General features: G+C 43.7%; 1 protein-coding gene across 1 annotated transcript; it reads left to right on the top strand.

Moving 5' to 3' along the window:
- Positions 1 to 8,171: 8,171 nt before the first annotated feature.
- LOC109564482 (eosinophil cationic protein) lies at positions 8,172 to 9,329 on the top strand. Its single transcript, XM_019967916.2, has 2 exons — positions 8,172 to 8,497; positions 8,672 to 9,329. Exons 1-2 carry the CDS (start codon positions 8,425 to 8,427, stop codon positions 9,151 to 9,153), a joined length of 555 nt encoding a protein of 184 aa, XP_019823475.2. The 5' UTR covers positions 8,172 to 8,424; the 3' UTR covers positions 9,154 to 9,329.
- Positions 9,330 to 18,151: the final 8,822 nt, after the last annotated feature.

Genomic DNA, 18,151 nt, shown 5'->3' with positions numbered 1-18,151 from the left:
CAAGCTGGAGTCAAGATTGCCACGAGAAATATCAATAACCTCAAATATGCAGATGACACCACCCTTATGGCAGAAAGCGAAGAACTAAAAAGCCTCTTGATGAAAGTGAAAAAGGAGAGTGAAAAAGTTGGCTTAAAAATCAACATTCAGAAAACTAAGATCATGGCATCCACCTCCATCACTTCATGGCAAATAGATGGGGAAACAATGGAAACGGTGAGAGACTTTTTTTTTTTTTTTTTTGGCTCCAAAATCACTGCAGATGTTGACTGCAGCCATGAAATTAAAAGACAGTTGCTCCTCTGAAGAAAAGCTATGACCAACCTGCTGCTGCTCCTGCTAAGTAGCTTCAGTCGTGTCTGACTCTGTGTGACCCCATAATCGGCAGCCCACCAGGCTCCCCTGTCCCTGGGATTCTCAAGGCAAGAACACTGGAGTGGGTTGCCATTTCCTTCTCCAATGCATAAGAGTGAAAAGTGAAAGTGAAGTCACTCAGTAGTGTCCGACTCTCAGTGACCCCATGGACTGTAGCCCACCAGGCTCCTCCCTCCATGGGATTTTCCAGGCAAGAGTACTGGAGTGGGGTACCATTGCCTTCTCCGTGACCAACCTAGACAGCATATTAAAAAGCAGAGACATTACATTGCCAACAAAGGTCCATCTAGTCAAAGCTATGATTTTTTTCAGTAGCCATGTATGGATGTGAGAGTTGGAAAGCTGAGCGCGGAAGAATTGGTATTTTTGAACTGTGGTGTTGGAGAAGACTCTTGACAGTCCCTTGAACTGCCAGGAGATCCAACAAGTCTATCCTAAAGGAAATTAGTCCTGAGTACTCATTGGAGGACTAATGCTGAAGCTGAAACTCCAATACTTTGGCCACCTGATACAAAGAACTGACTCATTTGAAAAGACCCTGATGCTGGGAAAGATTAAAGGTGAGAGGAGAAGGGGACAACAGAAGATGAGATGGTTGGATGGCATTACCGACGGGATGGACAAGAGTTTTAGTAAGCTCCAGGAGTTGGTGATGTCCAGGGAAGCCTGGCGTGCTGCAGTCCATGGGGTCGCAAAGAGTCGGACACGACTGAGCGACTGAACTGATTAACTGACCCCGGGACTGGGATGGCTCGGCGCCCCCTACGGGCCAGTTGAGGCGGCCGAGGCCACCGGCAGGAGACGCCGAAGGGACCGCGCGGTATGCAGTCGCCCCACTCGGCCACCTCTCCTCCAGGCAGCGGCTTCTTCACGGGCTGTGTCCGGCGCATCAGCTATTTGTTTCTGTAAAGGAAGCGGAGTAGTCTCGAATCCCCTCCGCAGGAATCCATTGGGAAGAAAGGAGCTGAAGGTCCAGCAGGAGGACCCTGCGAGTCGGGCAACTAGGGGCTGCTCTTGGCCGGCGCCATCGGGAGTTCCTTTTAGAGTTGCCTGTGAGCAAGTCAGCCCAGCCAGCCGGGCTTGTGTAGCCGCTCCGTGGCAGCAAGGCTTTTCCAGGGTAGATGCCTTTTATGAGCTAAAAGGGCTTACTCCCTGCGACCTCCGTCCGCCCCAACTCTCCCCACCCGCATCTTGTGCTACACCCAAAAACCTACACCATGGGGAGACTTTTCTGGTGGTCCAGTGGTTAAGACTCCGCTCCCAATACCGGGGCTCAGCTTCCATTCTTGCTGAGATAAATAAGATCCCACATGCCCTGCGGACCCCTCGCCACTCAAGAAGAAAAATAAGGGTCGGGTGTGGAGTGAGGGTTTGGGGAGAGGCTAGGGGAGAGAGATTCTCGTGACTAGGAAAAATAAGGGATCCGCAGGCAAGAGAAGCATTTACAGGGAAGACTTGGGCAGAGCCTCAAAGCTCCGGAGATGTAGAGTGCAATCGGCTTCCCATGTCAGAGCTGGGAGGAACCTAGCTATCCAGGTGAACAGGGGCCCCGTTCTTACAGCCCACACAGATGGGCCTGATGGAGTCCTTCTTTTGGTAGTGGCAGTAGGGCGGCCGGGTTCCTGCCTTGGCAAAGCAGTCTGTGACGCTGACGTCGTGAGAGCTGTTGTGGCAGCTCAGCAAGGAGCCGCTGCTGGTACAGGGCACAGCTGGAGTTGTGCAGAAATCTGCTATGGTGGCCAGATCCTCGTGAATGAAGGTGTTGATCTGCTTGCATCTACCCCTGTGGATCAGCCACCGTCGCCTCATCATCACATCGCAGTATCGGTGCTGTCCCCCAGGAACCCATGACCTGGGGTTATCTATGTGCCGTCTTGAGAAGGGCAGGCCTGAAGCGAAGACAGTTAGCTCCAGCAGGAGGAGGAGGAGAAGGGTCCACGTCAGATTCATGTTCCCTGTGAAAGCAGGTCAAGGAAGGCTGAGGTCAAGGAGCAGGCTATGGTCCCTTTCCCTCAAGATAACTATTTCTAAGAACTCTTGGCCCAAACACTTAATGTTCCTGATGGCCCCTATTGTTTTATAGTCACTAAGTGTCCAACTCTTTTGTAACCCCCGTGGACTATATAGCCCTCCAGCTTCCTCTTTTTATGGGCTTGTCCAAGCAAGAATACTGGAGTGGATTGCCAGGGGAATCTTCACAACCCAGGGATCAAACCTGCATTTCTTGCATTGTAGACAGGCCCCTAGCTATGCTTACTCTTGTACTCACAGAAATTACTCTTCTCACATCCCCTTTCCACTTCACTGCCGCCCCCCGCCCCACCCCAACTTCTTTTCTCTGAGAAAGTGATGAGGAGAGAAGAGAAGGACTTGCCAAGAAAGAAGGTGCCTTTCACCCACTCACTCCTTAATGGGTCTAACTCTCCAGTGATTTTTCTCCTTACTCGAGTAGTTAACCTAAAGATATATCTCTGAAGTGTTTGCGTATATCAGCCTCCTGATTCCGCAGCTTATGAATGAAGCAGGTGTTTCTGCCAAACCTTCCCTCCAGTGGGTGAGCTTGAAGGGTAATTGACAATCTATATGCCTTGCATCTTAGAAAATATTTCTACTTTCTTAAATTACTTATGCCTGTTTTAAATTTTGTTTAAAAGAAAGTGGGTGTGCTCAGTTCTAAGAGAGTGAACTTCATGTTTCCCTCTCCTAGTCCTCTGCCTCATGGAGGCAGAATAAAGACTCTGGCTTCTCTATGTGTAAGGAGTAAGGACTGGATGTCAGGTTCCTGTTTCTGGGTCTAATATGCCGATTCCTTTCTTGAATACCTGAAAGTCTCAGGGCAGGGCTTTTGCAGAGCAGATGACATCCATGGAGACAGATATGTCCCTCTCAGCGGTGGATATTCCTAGCAGAAATGGAACCTTCATTGCCTTCCCTCTTTCCTCTAATCCTATAGGAATTATATTATGGACATTTTCTTCCCAGACCATAAGGGGAAGGCCATTTGGAAAACTCTCAGATCTGTCAATGATCTTAAACAGACTGCTTCATGGGACTCATTTCATGTTTACTATTTCACACCCAGAATCTTTATCAGCATCACACAGGGTACCTATGACATCACTACAAATATGAAGAAAGAAACCTGTAGTTTGGTGCCTGTCTTTCACAAACTTGCTCTTGGAGGCGGGCTACTTACCCCATCCTACTCATCTCTAAAGTGAAGATTATAGACTAGAGATCTCTTTCAGTTCAGTCATTTTCTGTCTTTCAACCCCTAATAAAGCATTGTTTGTGTGTATGAGTCCATGTGTGATTTTCTGTGTACCCTATTGGCTTATACATGTTCGGGTAGGGAGAAATATTTTGTTTGCAAATTGAGTTTCCCTTTGTGATTTGTTAATCCAATTAAATCTAATTTTTCTGAAAAACACTTGTTAGTGAATTTAGGCAAAAAAAATTTTCAATCACTTTTATGTAAAGATTATATTGTTTTTCTCTCCACAATTTATATTTTTGCGAATGTTCTTATTGTGGGAGAAGCTTTCTGAGACTTGGGTCTGCATTTCAGTAAGGGAAGGAAAGAAATCAATATACACACCTTCCAGAACTTCAAAATCAGCTGGGCTAGCAGACCTGCTAATGAGGGTGGGGGAGGGGCAGCTGCAGGTTGTAGTGTAAGTAGATTTCATAGATCTTATATTGATAGGTCTCCTTGGTATACAAGCCTCAAAAGCCTTTTGTCTATTTCGGCAACAAGGCAAGAGCTGATAACAGCAGTCAGGAAATTGAGTTGGGGTATCATAACTAGATTTCAATATCCTTTAACTTCTGCTTGATCATTAGCCAAGAAAAGAGGAACTGTCTCTTTTTTAACTTTACTATCCTTAGCTATTCTTGTTTAATTCACACAATAGTTCTGACAAGTATGTTATTATTTACAGAGTTCACAATTTCCTGTGTTCATGGCCCTGCATAACTGGCCATATGGCTTAAACTAGCGCACCCTCTGGTGTGTTCCACGTGGCCAAGGGTCAATAGTACGTAGAGCATATCACGTCTCAGAAGCAGTAGAGATCTGATTCAAATCAAGATCCTTTACCTGACCACAACTTTTTTTTTTTTAATTTATTTGGTGGTGCCAGCTCTTAGTTTTGGCACCCGGGATCTAGTTCCCTTACTAGGAATCGAACCAGGGCCCCACTGGGAGTGTGGAGTCTTGCCACTGGACCACTAGCAAAGTCCCTGACCCTAACTTTCTGAAGAGGGCATGTGGCAGGCCTCAGGACTAAGAAAGGTTTAGAAATTTATTCTCCATGAAAAAACGTGTCTTCATGTTGAGGGGAAAAGGTCCCTTTGAAGTGTTACACTAACCCAGTTCTCTGAAAACAACCAAGAGGAAAAAGCACACTACCTAAAATTAGTAGTTGTGATTAGTGGCACCCTGCTTATTTAACTTCTATGCAGAGTACATCATGAGAAACGTTGGGCTGGCAGAAGCACAGGCTGGAATCAAGATTGCCGGGAGAAATATCAATAACCTCAGATATGCAGATGACACCACCCTTATGGCAGAAAGTGAAGAAGAACTAAAGAGCCTCCTGATGAAAGTGAAAGAGGAAAGTGAAAAAGTTGGCATAAAGTTCAACATTCAGAAAACTAAGATCATGGCATCCAGTCCCATCACTTCATGGCAAATAGATGGGGAAACAGTGGAAACAGTGGTTGACTTTCTTTTGGGGGGCTCCAAAATCACTGAAGATGGTGATTGCAGCCATGAAATTAAAAGACGCTTACTCCTTGGAAGGAAAGTTATGACCAACCTAGACAGCATATTCAAAAGCAGAGACATTGCTTTGTTAACAAAGGTCCGTCTAGTCAAGGTTATGGTTTTTCCAGTAATTATGTATGGATGTGAGATTTAGACTATAAAGAAGGCTGAGTGCCAAAGAATTGATGCTTTGAACTGTGGTGTTGGAGAAGACTCTTGAGAGTCCCTTGGACTGCAAGGACATCCAACCAGTCCCTCCCAAAGGAGATTAGTCCTGGGTTCATTGGAGGGACTGATGCTGAAGCTGAAACTCCAATACTTTGGCCACCTGATGCGAAGAGCTGACTCATTTGAAAAGACCCTGATGCTGGGAAAGATTAAGGGTAGGAGGAGAGGGGGACGACAGAGGATGAGATGGTTGGATGGCATCACAGACTCAACGGACATGAGTTTGGGCAAACTCCGGGAGTTGTGATGGACAGGGGGGCCTGGGGTGCTGCGGTTCATGGGGTCGCAAAGAGTCGGACACGACTGAGCGGCTGAACTGACTGACTGACTGATCAGTGGCAGTTACTGAGCGATATGCAGACTCAGCAACTAAAATTTATGTGAAGAGATTTAGTGTAAGGTAAAGGTGCACAAGTGGAAAACTGTGGACAGACCAATCAGGAGAATCATAGAAGTGTACTCCAAGTACAATTTTAAAGGTGGAGAGTGTGGTTGCAAATCAGTCATGATATTGTGTGAGTCGCCTCTCAGGACACTTGTAGCAAGTGTGATGGGCAGTATCTGAGTGAACAGGATGTGATCAGTAGGTAGGAGAGTGAGCGAAAACCCCCGGACTATTGCCACCTTCACCAAAGTCAGGGACTATTCCTCCCTAGTTGATCCCTTGTGGTGAAAGAGACTCAGTGCACCAACATCTCCCGAATCTTAAAGATAACACAGGAATGCGGATTTTTATGTGAATGATCCCAATTTGAAGAGTGAATATCTAAAACCCAGTATTAAATGTAAAATTGTATATGCCGATCCAGAGCAGGTTTTTGAGCCAGCTGCATCCCCTGTGACCACAGTGTATGATTTTTAGTTCATATTATAGACAGTTAAGTACAGGTCCTTCTACCCAGGGTGGTTGTCAGCATCACAGAAGGGCTAAACTACATTTAATTCATTTTGACATCCTCATCTCTCATGAAAATTCTTTTCACAAAATATGCATGGAAAAAAACACTTGTTTCCTGATAACAGATATTAATGCATTTTAGGCAGGACAGGATTTCCAGCAGAATCCTATTAGCACCGCTTACTCCTTGGAAGGAAAGTTATGACCAACCTAGACAGCATATTCAAAAGCAGAGACATTGCTTTGTTAACAAAGGTTCGTCTAGTCAAGGCTATGGTTTTTCCTGTGGTCATGTATGGATGTGAGAGTTGGACTGTGAAGAAGGCTGAGTGCCGAAGAATTGATGCTTTTGAACTGTGGTGTTGGAGAAGACTCTGGAGAGTCCCTTGGACTGCAAGGACATCCAACCAGTCCATTCTGAAGGAGATCAGCCCTGGGATTTCTTTGGAAGGAATGATGCTAAAGCTGAAACTCCAGTACTTTGGCCACCTCATGCGAAGAGTTGACTCATTGGAAAAGACTCTGATGCTGGGAGGGATTGGGGGCAGGAGGAGAAGGGGACGACAGAGGATGAGATGGCTGGATGGCATCACTGACTTGATGGACGTGAGTCTGGGTGAACTCCGGGAGTTGGTGATGGACAGGGAGGCCTGGCGTGCTGTGATTCATGGGGTCGCAAAGAGTCGGACACGGCTGAGCGACTGAACTGAACTGAACTGAGTCCTATCTAGGTCACCATTATGTCAATGTTTATTTAAAGACATCAATGGTAAAATAATTGCATTTCTAGATGACAGAAATATAGAAAGACAGTAAAAATAAATAACCTGGATTAATTTTCGTGGCAGACTGTACAGTACCATTTAAGGACCTAATCTAGTTTTCTAACTTAGAGGTTAGACCAGAGATTTAACATCTCTTACCTGAAGGCTCTTCATACCTTAATACATTTTTCCTGTCTGTACAGTGTCCCACACCATCTTCTAAGTCTAGAATGCTCATTTATTCCTAAAGTCCCTAAACGCTACTTATCCTTTATAACCCTGCTCAAATGGACATTTCCTCTGGAAACCTTCCTATCCCTTTGTCTGAAGTGCCCCTCAAAAAATGTCTTCACACAATGTTTTTACCTCTATCACACTGTAATAAAATCACGGGTGTACCATAATTTTTCTCTGCTTCTCTGAGGACCAAGAGTATGTTTCATGCATCAAGTTATACACTATGACTTCCATAGTTCCAGGAAGGCAATGTCTTATCCACTAATGCTCATTTTATAAATTAAAAAAGTTTTTTCCTGTTAACAATGAGAAATGAAATGTACTAGAAAGATAAATGGTGGCTCTAAGGCAGACTGTTTTGTAGAAAATATCACAGATTAAAAAGAATGCAAGAATTCAAGCTCTAGCTTGGAATCCCCTCTTTAATACTAAATGTTCATTCTCTGGTAGATCTTGCAGACTTTCTTTTAGGTGTTTAAGGTTATGCTACTTCACAGGAAGTGAGAGCAAAAATCAGGCCAGGGTAAAAACAAAAGAAAGTGAATTCAGTGCATGGGAAGCAGGAAAAAAAAAAAAAAAAGACAACAAGAACAGAAACTCATAGATGCAAACTAATTGCTTATAGGATTTTGTGCAATGAGAAATCCAGAGCTCAATTTTCCAGCACAGGGAGGTGAAGAGATAAAGAATATTTGGGTGAGAGGGAACCGGGACGATTACTAAAAATTAAACGGAGACCTGAATTCCTCTTGTGCAAACAAGCCTCCCTGACCCTTATTTGCTGAGTACTGGGCCTGCCTTTATGTACTTTAGTCTTTCAATGTGTTGCCCCCAAGCTAAGTTATAAAATCTAAGGCCATTCTGCAGCCAGTGATACTTTTTATCTGAAAGTCCAGACCCAGTGGCAGAGCTGGGCCCTGAACAATCCTAGATTGTTCAATTCTAGGCATCTGCCTAGAATTAGGTTTCCTACAAGAGAAGCAGCAGTGGTGTGTCCCTGGGGACACACAGATTGGCAAATGATGAAACAAAGAGGCTCATTGCATGAGTGGGCCCTGTGCCAGTCTGCGGGTTTCTTCATGCCCTAGACTCAGAACCCTCATGCTTCTGCTGGCCCCACCCACAGGGACTGCTCTATATCTCCAGTCCCAAGGATGGGGGTACACCAGCTGCCCCTGAGCCCCAGGACATTCAGCTGGATCTGTTCTCACAGGAGCCACAGCAGAGGTACTGGGTAAGACAAGGAGCCCTAGGGCTGAATTTAGCGCCCAGAGCACAGGACAGACTTTGGGGTGAGGAGAAAGGAACTAGAAACACAGTGACAGCCGGGGTCTGCTGGGTGAGTGAGGAGGGACTGTACTATTAGTTGCTGGGATGCAAAATATACCCTTCTTTTCACAGGAAACATGGTTCCAATACAGCAGGATTCTCAGCTTCGTCTCATTTTGCTGCTGGGGCTCTTGGGAATGGTGATCTCACTCCATGCCCCACCTCGTACTTTAACCCGGGCTCAGTGGTTTGAGATTCAGCACATAAATATGGCCCACCATCAATGTAATGCCGCAATGAGAGTGGTTAACCGTTACAGAATGGTATGTAAAGGTAGAAATACTTTTCTCCACAGAACATTTGCTTATGTAGCTCGTATTTGTAACACCCCAAATGTAACCTGCTCTACATCAGGCAGGATGAACTGTCATAATAGCTCAGTCCAAGTGCCTATAACCTTCTGCAACCTCACAAGAAATGCAATGAACTACACAAACTGCCGTTACGGACGGACAAGGGCACGGAAGATCTTCATCGTTGCCTGTGAGAAGAGATCACCTCGGGACAGTCCCAGGTACCCTGTGGTTCCAGTTCACTTGGATAAGATCATCTAAATTTGGGGTCAGCACTTTGGCCTGTGCTTACCTGCCAAGCCCCATGGTCATAGCTGCAGTCCTATCCCCTGATCTTCCCAGGAGATCAGCATCAGTCCTCATGGCACCAGCCCCCCTGTGCCCTTTAAGCTTTGCTCAGCTGAAGCTACATATGTACCCACAATAAACTGTACAACATTACACACAAGGCTCTGTGTGTCTGCTTGTGCCCTTCTGTCGTGTGGCTACATCCTGGTCTAGAGGCATTTCTCCTTCTCAACAGAGATTTGTGGGAAAATGAGAGACATGAGGATAAGAGGTTGCTGTGTCTTGAAGTTGTGCAGACTTTTCCTTCTCTCTGCTGTAGGGCAGGAAACTGAGGCTTCCATTCATAGCTGACTATTTCAGTATCAGGGGGCACAGAGTAGAAACAAATGTATTTTATTCTGATCGAAGAATCATACACTAAATGATAGCAGTAAACTATATGGTGTAAAAATGAAAAGAAAGGGGAATATCATAATTGTGATAAGACCAAAAGAAAAAAGCAAATTTTAGGCTCAGAGATCCATTTTTAAATAAGTATATCAAATCTTCAGGTATGTATGGTCATCCTAGGGGTGGATCCAGTTTGAGTCTAATGTGGAATGATATAAAGTGTTCGGGTAGTACATGATCAGATTCTAGTACTACCTGGAGAAGGGGTGACACCCTTTTCTGAGAACTTCTATGCCCTGGAGGAGGCAGCAGCCTGTCATGTGGTGGAGAAGGTCAGGAAGGAGACCTGGAATGAGGCCCTCTCCCAAGGATGGATCAGTGGTTCATTCACATTCAGGTCAGGAAGGGGCACAGGCTCCAGGACTCTGGAAATAGACTGACAGAAAAGGAAGCTGACAATGACAGCCCCTACTCTCCCTCCATCCCAGAGCTGCACTCAGGAATCAGTGAGGAGCAGGAAGGGAAAGCTCCTCACACACTGGGGTCAGGAGCAGCATTCAAGGGATTGCTTGGGAGACAGGCTGAATCTTTTGCAGGACTTCACGCAGAATAAAACAGAGGTGGCTTGTCATCAAATCTGTACCTCTGTCCTTGAGTCTGGTGTTTCTGACTTCCTTTATATCAGCTCTTTTTCCAGCTCCAGATATATAGCAATTTCCTTTCCTCCCACCCACCTCATATGATCATTCATTCTTGCTCTTGGTAGTACTACACACACCAGGTGCACTGGAGCATCTTCTCTGGAGAAGCCATTGGAAGATTTGTTCCTCTGGTTGGAGTTATTGCATGGAGACCCTAGGTCTGGAAAATTCTGGAGCTCAGCAGAAACCACTGACTTCAGGTTAATAAACAGTGGAAAGACATGATCTCACTCTTCCAAATGCTTTGGAGTAACAGAAGGAGGAGCTGGAATACCGCAAGGCTGGAGTCACATTGGGCATGATGCAGGATGCGGTGAACCTTCTTGTCTCTACAGAGCATGTGTCTCTTCCCAGACATGGACACAGCCTCTCTAACAGTTAACTCAGCTGCCCCATCATTCTCTGCCTTGTGTCGTCTTCCCCTCGCCCATCACTCATCCCTTCATTCACTCAACAGATAACCGATGTGCAGGTGTTGTCTTCTAGGTAGTTTTCTAAGGTCGTGCGGATGCAATGTAAACAAAGATACACTTGCCCTTATGGTGCCTATTCTACTGAGAAGAATTGAACTTACAAAATTATTTTTTACAGGTGATAGGTGTCAGGGAGGAAAACTATACTGAGGAATACAATGTACAGCTATCTCTCGGTATCTTCAGGGAATTCGTTCCTCAACCCAGAAGATTTCAAAATTCACAGATGCTCAAGTCCCTTATTAAAAAAGGGTAGGACTGTTGGCCCTCCACATCCACAGGTCTCACATCCACGCAGCAGGCCACCTGTAGTGGGTCTCAGTTAGTTCATAAAAATCAGTCTGCAGTGTGGTTGTCAGGGACCCAAAAAGGAGTAAATTCTGAGCAATATGAGAAGTTGGTCATTCAGAAACGAAGAGGATAGTCACACCGAGAGAAAGCATTCAAAGGGCCTGACATGAATATAGATTAGTCATGTTAGAAAAATAAAAATTGGTTTTACAGGACAAGAGCATTTTAATCATGAGCATTAATGATAGAGGGAAATGAGGCTCAAGTGCTTCATACCTGTGAAGATAGGTAAAGAGCAATTTCTTATGGGGTACCAATGGAGCATGTCAGATACTCTAATAATGTGACCTGAAGACGAGTCTGCCAGCTGTGCAGGAACTGTGGGACAGTCAGGAACTCATGCTACCCAGGCCAAATCCCAGAGGCAAGGGATAAGGTAATGGCAACACAGCAGAAGAAAAAGTGCAGATTTGGGATTCTGTTTTCAACTTCAAATGATCAGATTTTAATGAAGGATTCAAAGTGGAGGGAGAGGGGAACAGAGGAGACTTCCTTGTGGCAGGAAAATGTACCTTCATCCTCTCACAAAGCCCCTATTGTTCTCCCTCCCTGAACCACACTCTCCCTCCTGCCCTTAGGCTTCCCCACCTTCTTCCTGCTATTTCCCTGTTCCTCAGCTTCCCCAGTTCCTGTGCTGAAGGTTGGGTTGGGGTCAGAGGGAGGTGCTGGCCCTAAAGCTTAAAAGTAGCTCATCTTTCTTAGGAGGCGTGAGGATTCAACGCAGAGCAAGAAAGCCTTCGCTTCCACCACCCTCTGTGATAGACATTCAAGATCTGGCTGCATTAAACCTGAGGCCAGCAGCACGGTGGCCACTATTAGAAAAGTTAATTGTCCACATCAGCATATTCCAAGGGCACATTCCTTGGAGTCCACTAAGCCTCCATTTCCAATTTTGTAAAATGCTCACAATAGTACCCAGTCTCAAAGAAGTCTTGGAGGAGTGAAAGTCGTTAGTGATTGCAACACACTCTGTAAGGTCCAGCATGAAGTGAACGGGCAGTTCTCATTTTTACTGCTTGTGCTTTATGGTCTAACATCAGGAACACTGCAAAGCAAGTTCCTCTAGAGGGTACAAAGAGGGTTGTCTCAAATGACCTTCAGATCAGGGCAAGAAGGTCCCAGGGTCAGGTCAGGAGATGTGAGAGGAGAGGAATCTGATCTAAACCCTGTGATTGGTTTTTGTCTGGAACTGAGATTTTACACACTGTGTTTCCATTTGAATCACATAAAGGAGAGAGATGGTAGACTACATGGATGGACCTAGAGGGTATTACGTTTGGTGAAACAGCAGAGAGTGAAAGACAAATACTGTATGATGTCACTTATATGTGGAATCTAAACAGCAAATGTGCAAGCATCACAAGACAGAATCATAGATACAGAGAACAAACAGGTGTTTGCCAGAGGGGAGTACAGTGAGGAAATGAAAGAGCCAGGTGAGGGAGATTAAGGTGCACAAAATTCTAGTTATAAAACATATGAGTCTCAGGTACACATTTACAGTGTGGGGAATATAGTAAAAAATTACGCATTATCTTTGGTAACAGATGACAACTAGATGTCATGCTGTCCATTTTGAAATGTATAGAAATATCGAATCTGCTGTGTATCAGGAGCTAATGGTGCTATAGGTCAATTATACTTCACAAACAAACAAATGAAGCAAACTCATAGAAAGAGATTAGATTTGTGGTTACCAGAGGTAGGGGATGAGAGCGAGGAGGAATTGGATGAAGATAGTCAATCTTCATCTTCAGGTTAAACTATTTTCAGATTAAAAGATAAATAAGTGCTACAGCTGTAATGCACAACATGATAAATACAATTAACACTGCTGTATGTTACATACGAAAGGTGTTAAGAGAGTAAATCCTAACAGTTCTCATAAAAAGAACAATTTTTTTCTATTTCTTTAATTTTGCATCTATATGAGATAATGAATGTTCACTAAACTTATTGTGATGATCACTTCATCACATTTGTAGGTCAAATCATTGTGCTGTACACCCTAAACTTACATAGTCCTGTGTGTCGATTGTATCTCAATAAAATTTGAAGAAATAAAAAACAGTGAGGCAAGGAGTACAGAAATCCTGTTCTAATCCCCAGTTCAAATTACCTATGAAACACAGCCTTTTTTGACACTAAAACTTTACTTATGTTATTAAACATAACTGTTTAAATGGATAACTGTTACTTGTGTCTGAAGTCTGAGTTATAATAATTTCATAAGGACAATGCCTACTTCAAAATTCTTAGTATTTCAAGGTATATTGAACTCAAAACTGGTGACATGAAAGAACTTAGTGAACGGGAACAGCAGGGTGATTAAAATGGACAAGAATACTGAGTAGATCAAATCGTTCACATATTCCACTGAGTTAAAAATGCGAACCACGGCACCCCATATGGACATTACCAAATCTGAACTTACCAGAAATTCAGTCTCACCTGGAAGGTGAAATTTGTCTGGAGGGGAATCAAGAGCTTTAGTGGCAACTGATAATGAGAAAGAATGAATTCTTCATTTCCTTTTTAACAAAATGTGAGAGCCTTTTGCCACAGTTCTTTCATTGTGAGAAGTTATCTCAAAAACAGAGATTCAAAACCAAGTGGAGGATTAAATAAATACATTCATTCATCTACTTTAATACCCTCTACACCTTCCCCAAATTTTGGCCAGCTTCTGACCCACAGGGTCCTTCACAGCTTTGACTGTTTAGGAGTTCCTTTGGCCACAACGGTGTGCTGAAGGCCCTTCCCTCCACGTACTTGGCCTCGCTGGTGATGTCCTAACAATCTGAAAGAGCAGTTACACTGTCCCGAGAAACAAGGAACGGTTATGGCTTAATGTGCAGCTTATCAGAACTCTGATGATGAAAAGAAAACCGAAATTTCCCTCTCTTTCTCCATTTCCATCTCTCCAAGATGCTGGTGCACATATCAGGAAAATTACTCTCACATTTTTTTAAGGTGACTGCAACAACTCCAAACCTTTTACCACCTCAGGAATAAGTCCAGCACAAGATAGCCCTGTCTTCAACTGCCAACATTTCCATCAAATATATCTGGTTGTGTAAAAGGTTGACCTCAGAATCAACACCTGTGATCTGAGAAATGGAATGCATGCACTGATTAGGTCAAGAATGGTTCAAGGACCCTCATGGTCCTTGAACAAACCATTTTGCAGTATCTATTAGGGTCTTACCTTTCAAACCATTTAACTATATGAGGCAAGATTCTCTTTACATAATTTAGCAAACTATCATAGTACAATGGATGAATGCAAAAGCAGATATAGAATCCAATTGTCAACACAGAGTCAGCCAGTAAAGAAAATGTGAAACAACGGTATTCTGCTTATAAACTTTTTTTTTGTTTTAGAAAATAGGCTTTTAAAAAAATACATGATATATATCAACATTTAATGATTCACTATTGCTATTATTAAATGAATTTTGAGTTAATGGTTAAGCATTCTAAAATTTCTTGGTCCTAATTTATAATAAAGTACATATAGAGAGATATAATCAAATAAACAAAAGCTCTTTGCTGTTCTCAATAACTTTTATTTCTTTTTTTAAATATTTATTTACTTAGGCTGCACTGGGTCTTATTTGCACATGGGATCTTCCCTCTTTAGTTGCAGCAGATCTTTAGTGTAGCATGCAAACTTTTAATCACAGCATGTGGGATCTAGCTCCCTGACCAGGGATCAAACCCAGGCCCCTTGCAGTGGGAGCACAGAGTCTTGACAACTGAGCCACCAGGGAAGTTCCTTCAATAACTTTTAGTGATACTGAGAGCAAACATTCTGAGTCCTGCTGTTATGGAATACTGGGCAGAGGTTGGGGTGTGTGGTCGAGGTGAGGTTGTCCCATTCTGAAACTTGGGTTCATACCCACATTGCTGCTCTCCCATAACATTTTGTGAGGCCAGAAATCCAACTGTGGTTTTTCTGGTATCAAGCTATTATTCTAGGCAGTGGGAGGTGGGTATTGGTTGTAGGTGATCTATCAAAACAAACAGTAGTGTTTGGTCAGTCATCATGAATTCCACAGGGTCTTAAAATGGGGACTGTTTTACTGAGAGGTCAAATGAGGTTGAATCCTGTGGGCACTTTCCATGGTCTTTATTAAGATGCCTTAGAAGAAACTATGGCACTGTGGTGATCACCAATACCTAGTCTTTGTGTTCCACTCAGTCACAAAGTGAATCTTGCCTATGCCTTTGTTGCATTTAGAAAACGACAGAATTCAGGAGCTCAGCAGTCAGCACTTCCAAATCTTCCTTCAGGTGATTCCGTCATCACCTGTTCCCACCCTGGCATTTGGGACTCACTTTAGCTGACTCTGACTTCATAAGCCTATGATGGAATTCGATAGTGTCTCGATATTGGGGCTATTCCAAGGTGAGAGGAAGTGGAGGTACCATTTGCCTTGGGAGCCCAAGACAACTCCAGCTACAAGTACTTCTAATCAGGGATCTGCATCTTAGCATAAGCCTGTGTTCACCTGACCCCATCACCACCTGAGTGCACACGATTAACCTACTGTCATTTTGACATTTTCCCATTGAATAAAGGGAGAAATGATCAAAGGTTTTGGCTGAGACCCACCACGTGAAATAGAAGGCCTCAGTTCATCGTACTTGTGTCTCAAACAGTCAGATGCTTAAGTAAATTTTTTGAATGAAAATAAATATAAATATAATTCATAAATATGAATATAAATATATTCCTATAAATACCTTTTATTAAGGAAACAACATTTTTACCTTGGAAACAAAACCCTGATAAAGCAGGTATTTCAGCCTGGATGATACGCCCTCCTTAGACAAAAGACTCAGAGGCAACCTACACGGATGACACTTACCTTAAACCTACTGTGCATCCTGCCTCCCTCTAAGGAGCAGCCACAATGAAGGAGAACATCAAGCTCTGTTTCTACCTGCTATTATGTCACTCTCAGGGCCTCAGTATAATCTCTAAAATGGGGATAATTATACCTGCCTGATGGAATATTGTGAGGGTTGATTTAAATTTTAAAATTCTTTTACAAATGAGAACAATCAATATGCTCTTAAATATGTTCAGTGTGAATATAAAATAAGTTATCTATCCTGGTATCTTAGTTTGTGCTTAGTCGCTCAGTCGTGTCCGACTCCTTGGAACCACACGGACTGGGGCCTGCCAGGCTCCTCTGTCCATGGGGATTCTCCAGGCAAGAATACTGGAGTGGGTTGCCATGCCCTCCCTCCAGGGGATCTTCCCAACCAAGAGATTGAACCTAGGTCTCCCACATTGCAGGTGGATTCTTTACCATCTGAGCCACCAGGGAAGCCCAGTATCTTAGCTTATCCTCCATATATAAACATGGTTATTATTTTAACGCTCTCCAGTATTAAAAGCACTTTCTAAGTGCAGTGGGCAGCGCGTCAGTCTCATAAAAGACCAAAGTTTGACCCAATTGATACTGACTCCTCAGATTCCTGTTACAAGAAAAACCAACTGAATTGTGCCAAAAATATTCACTTTTCCCAGGCTTCACTAGGTTCAGCAACACCATGTGTATTTGGAAGGGTTTTCTGTTGTCAAGCCACAGCATCTCCCACCCTACACCCACATAGGAGCTTCAGAACATAAGGCCCTAGGAAAACCCATAGTACCAGAGGTAACCCGCCAATAGCAGGGCACTATAAATAAACACATGATGCTTAATACTGCTGCTTTTGTTCCAGTATATTCATTCCAATTTGTTTATACTAGTAAAACTTTGAAAATAAACAGAATATCCTGAACATGGGGCTGTATAAAATACAATAGTATATCCCTACATACCGGGGTCCAGCCCCGGTTGGATCCAGGGATTCCCTCGGGAGGACGGCGTTGGTGAAAAGGATAGCAAAGCAGAGAGATTAGAGGCTCATTATAACTGGTTTACGCGGAAAGTCAATAAAACCCGTGACATCAGGTTTGCTCTGACCACGGAGGCCGCAGGCGCCCTCTCGAATCGCTGAAGGTGCCCCACCTTAGGCACCTTCTCGAGTGGGTCTTAGAAGCCCAGGCAAGTAAGTGGTCCCAGAGGACCCCCACACTCCAATTATATGTCCTGAAGGAAGAACAGAAAAGAAAAGGAGAGAAAAGGAAGCAAGAAAGAACGACACGGGGAGACCAAGCTTTGAGCAAGGCCCGTAGCTTTATTTTCAAAGGGAGCTTATATACCTTAAGTTGTGCATAGAGGATAATAGGGGGTGTAAAGTCATGCAAAGTCAGCAGTCTTTGATCCTTATTGAGAACAGGCTTTCTTTTCTGCAAACTTAACGTATACAAATGGTTTAGGTGATTTACACCATCTTTTGGCCAGAAGACCTGTTAACGTTTTATGATTCTGATAAAGGTTTGTCAACCATAGACTTATTTTCTCTAAGAGTAATTATTTTAAAGTTTGGCGCCATCCTCCGAAGGTGTTAGATAAAGTTGCATTCCTTTAGGGCAAAGGTGCAGTGGGCTTACAACAAAGGAAAGAATGTATTACCTTAAGGGTCTAAAGTTGTTAACACCAAGGCCACTACTTATTTTTTCTATATACCAACTATATTAATTAATACACTTCCAAGGATACAATACAGGGGATGTGGAAACTTGGCAGCAAGCATTGGCTCAACAATGAAATCTTCTACTATTTCTATTCTGACAATTTCTAACTCTCCGAGAGGCTCTATACTATTTGAATATCTTAAGCTTCCCGTGCCTCTCGGTTGGGAGACTGTAAACAATCGTATGCTGTAGGAGTCTGGGTAAACCTGTCAGGCAAATTAGAGAGCCGTCTGAGGGGTTTAGATTGAAACACTCCTATTATGCACAGGAGGCTAATTAACTAGAGCTCCAAGTTGATTTCCTTCAGAGAAAGGTGGTCGGGGATAGCCCCGCATTAATGTCAGAGGAGTTGGTGAAAGTCGTAAACTAGTAAAACAGACAGATTCTGGTTTTGGGGTAGACGCTCAGGCAGGTCCACGGCAGGGGAGCCCCTCGAGTCCTGACTCGCCTTTGCATAT

The sequence above is a fragment of the Bos indicus genome, chromosome 10, assembly GCF_029378745.1.
Source record: "Bos indicus isolate NIAB-ARS_2022 breed Sahiwal x Tharparkar chromosome 10, NIAB-ARS_B.indTharparkar_mat_pri_1.0, whole genome shotgun sequence".
In the NCBI taxonomy this organism is placed as follows: domain Eukaryota; kingdom Metazoa; phylum Chordata; class Mammalia; order Artiodactyla; family Bovidae; genus Bos; species Bos indicus.
Note: the sequence above shows the minus strand (reverse complement) of the source record. Positions and strands in the feature narration are given on the sequence as shown.

Excerpts from the sequence above, each read along its gene's own strand:
- LOC109564482 (XM_019967916.2), top strand. The coding sequence starts at position 8,425 with ATGGGGGTACACCAGCTGCCCCTGAGCCCCAGGACATTCAGCTGGATC. Across the intron at positions 8,498-8,671 it reads TCACAGGAGCCACAGCAGAG|GAAACATGGTTCCAATACAG; the intron begins GTACTGGGTAAG and ends TTCTTTTCACAG.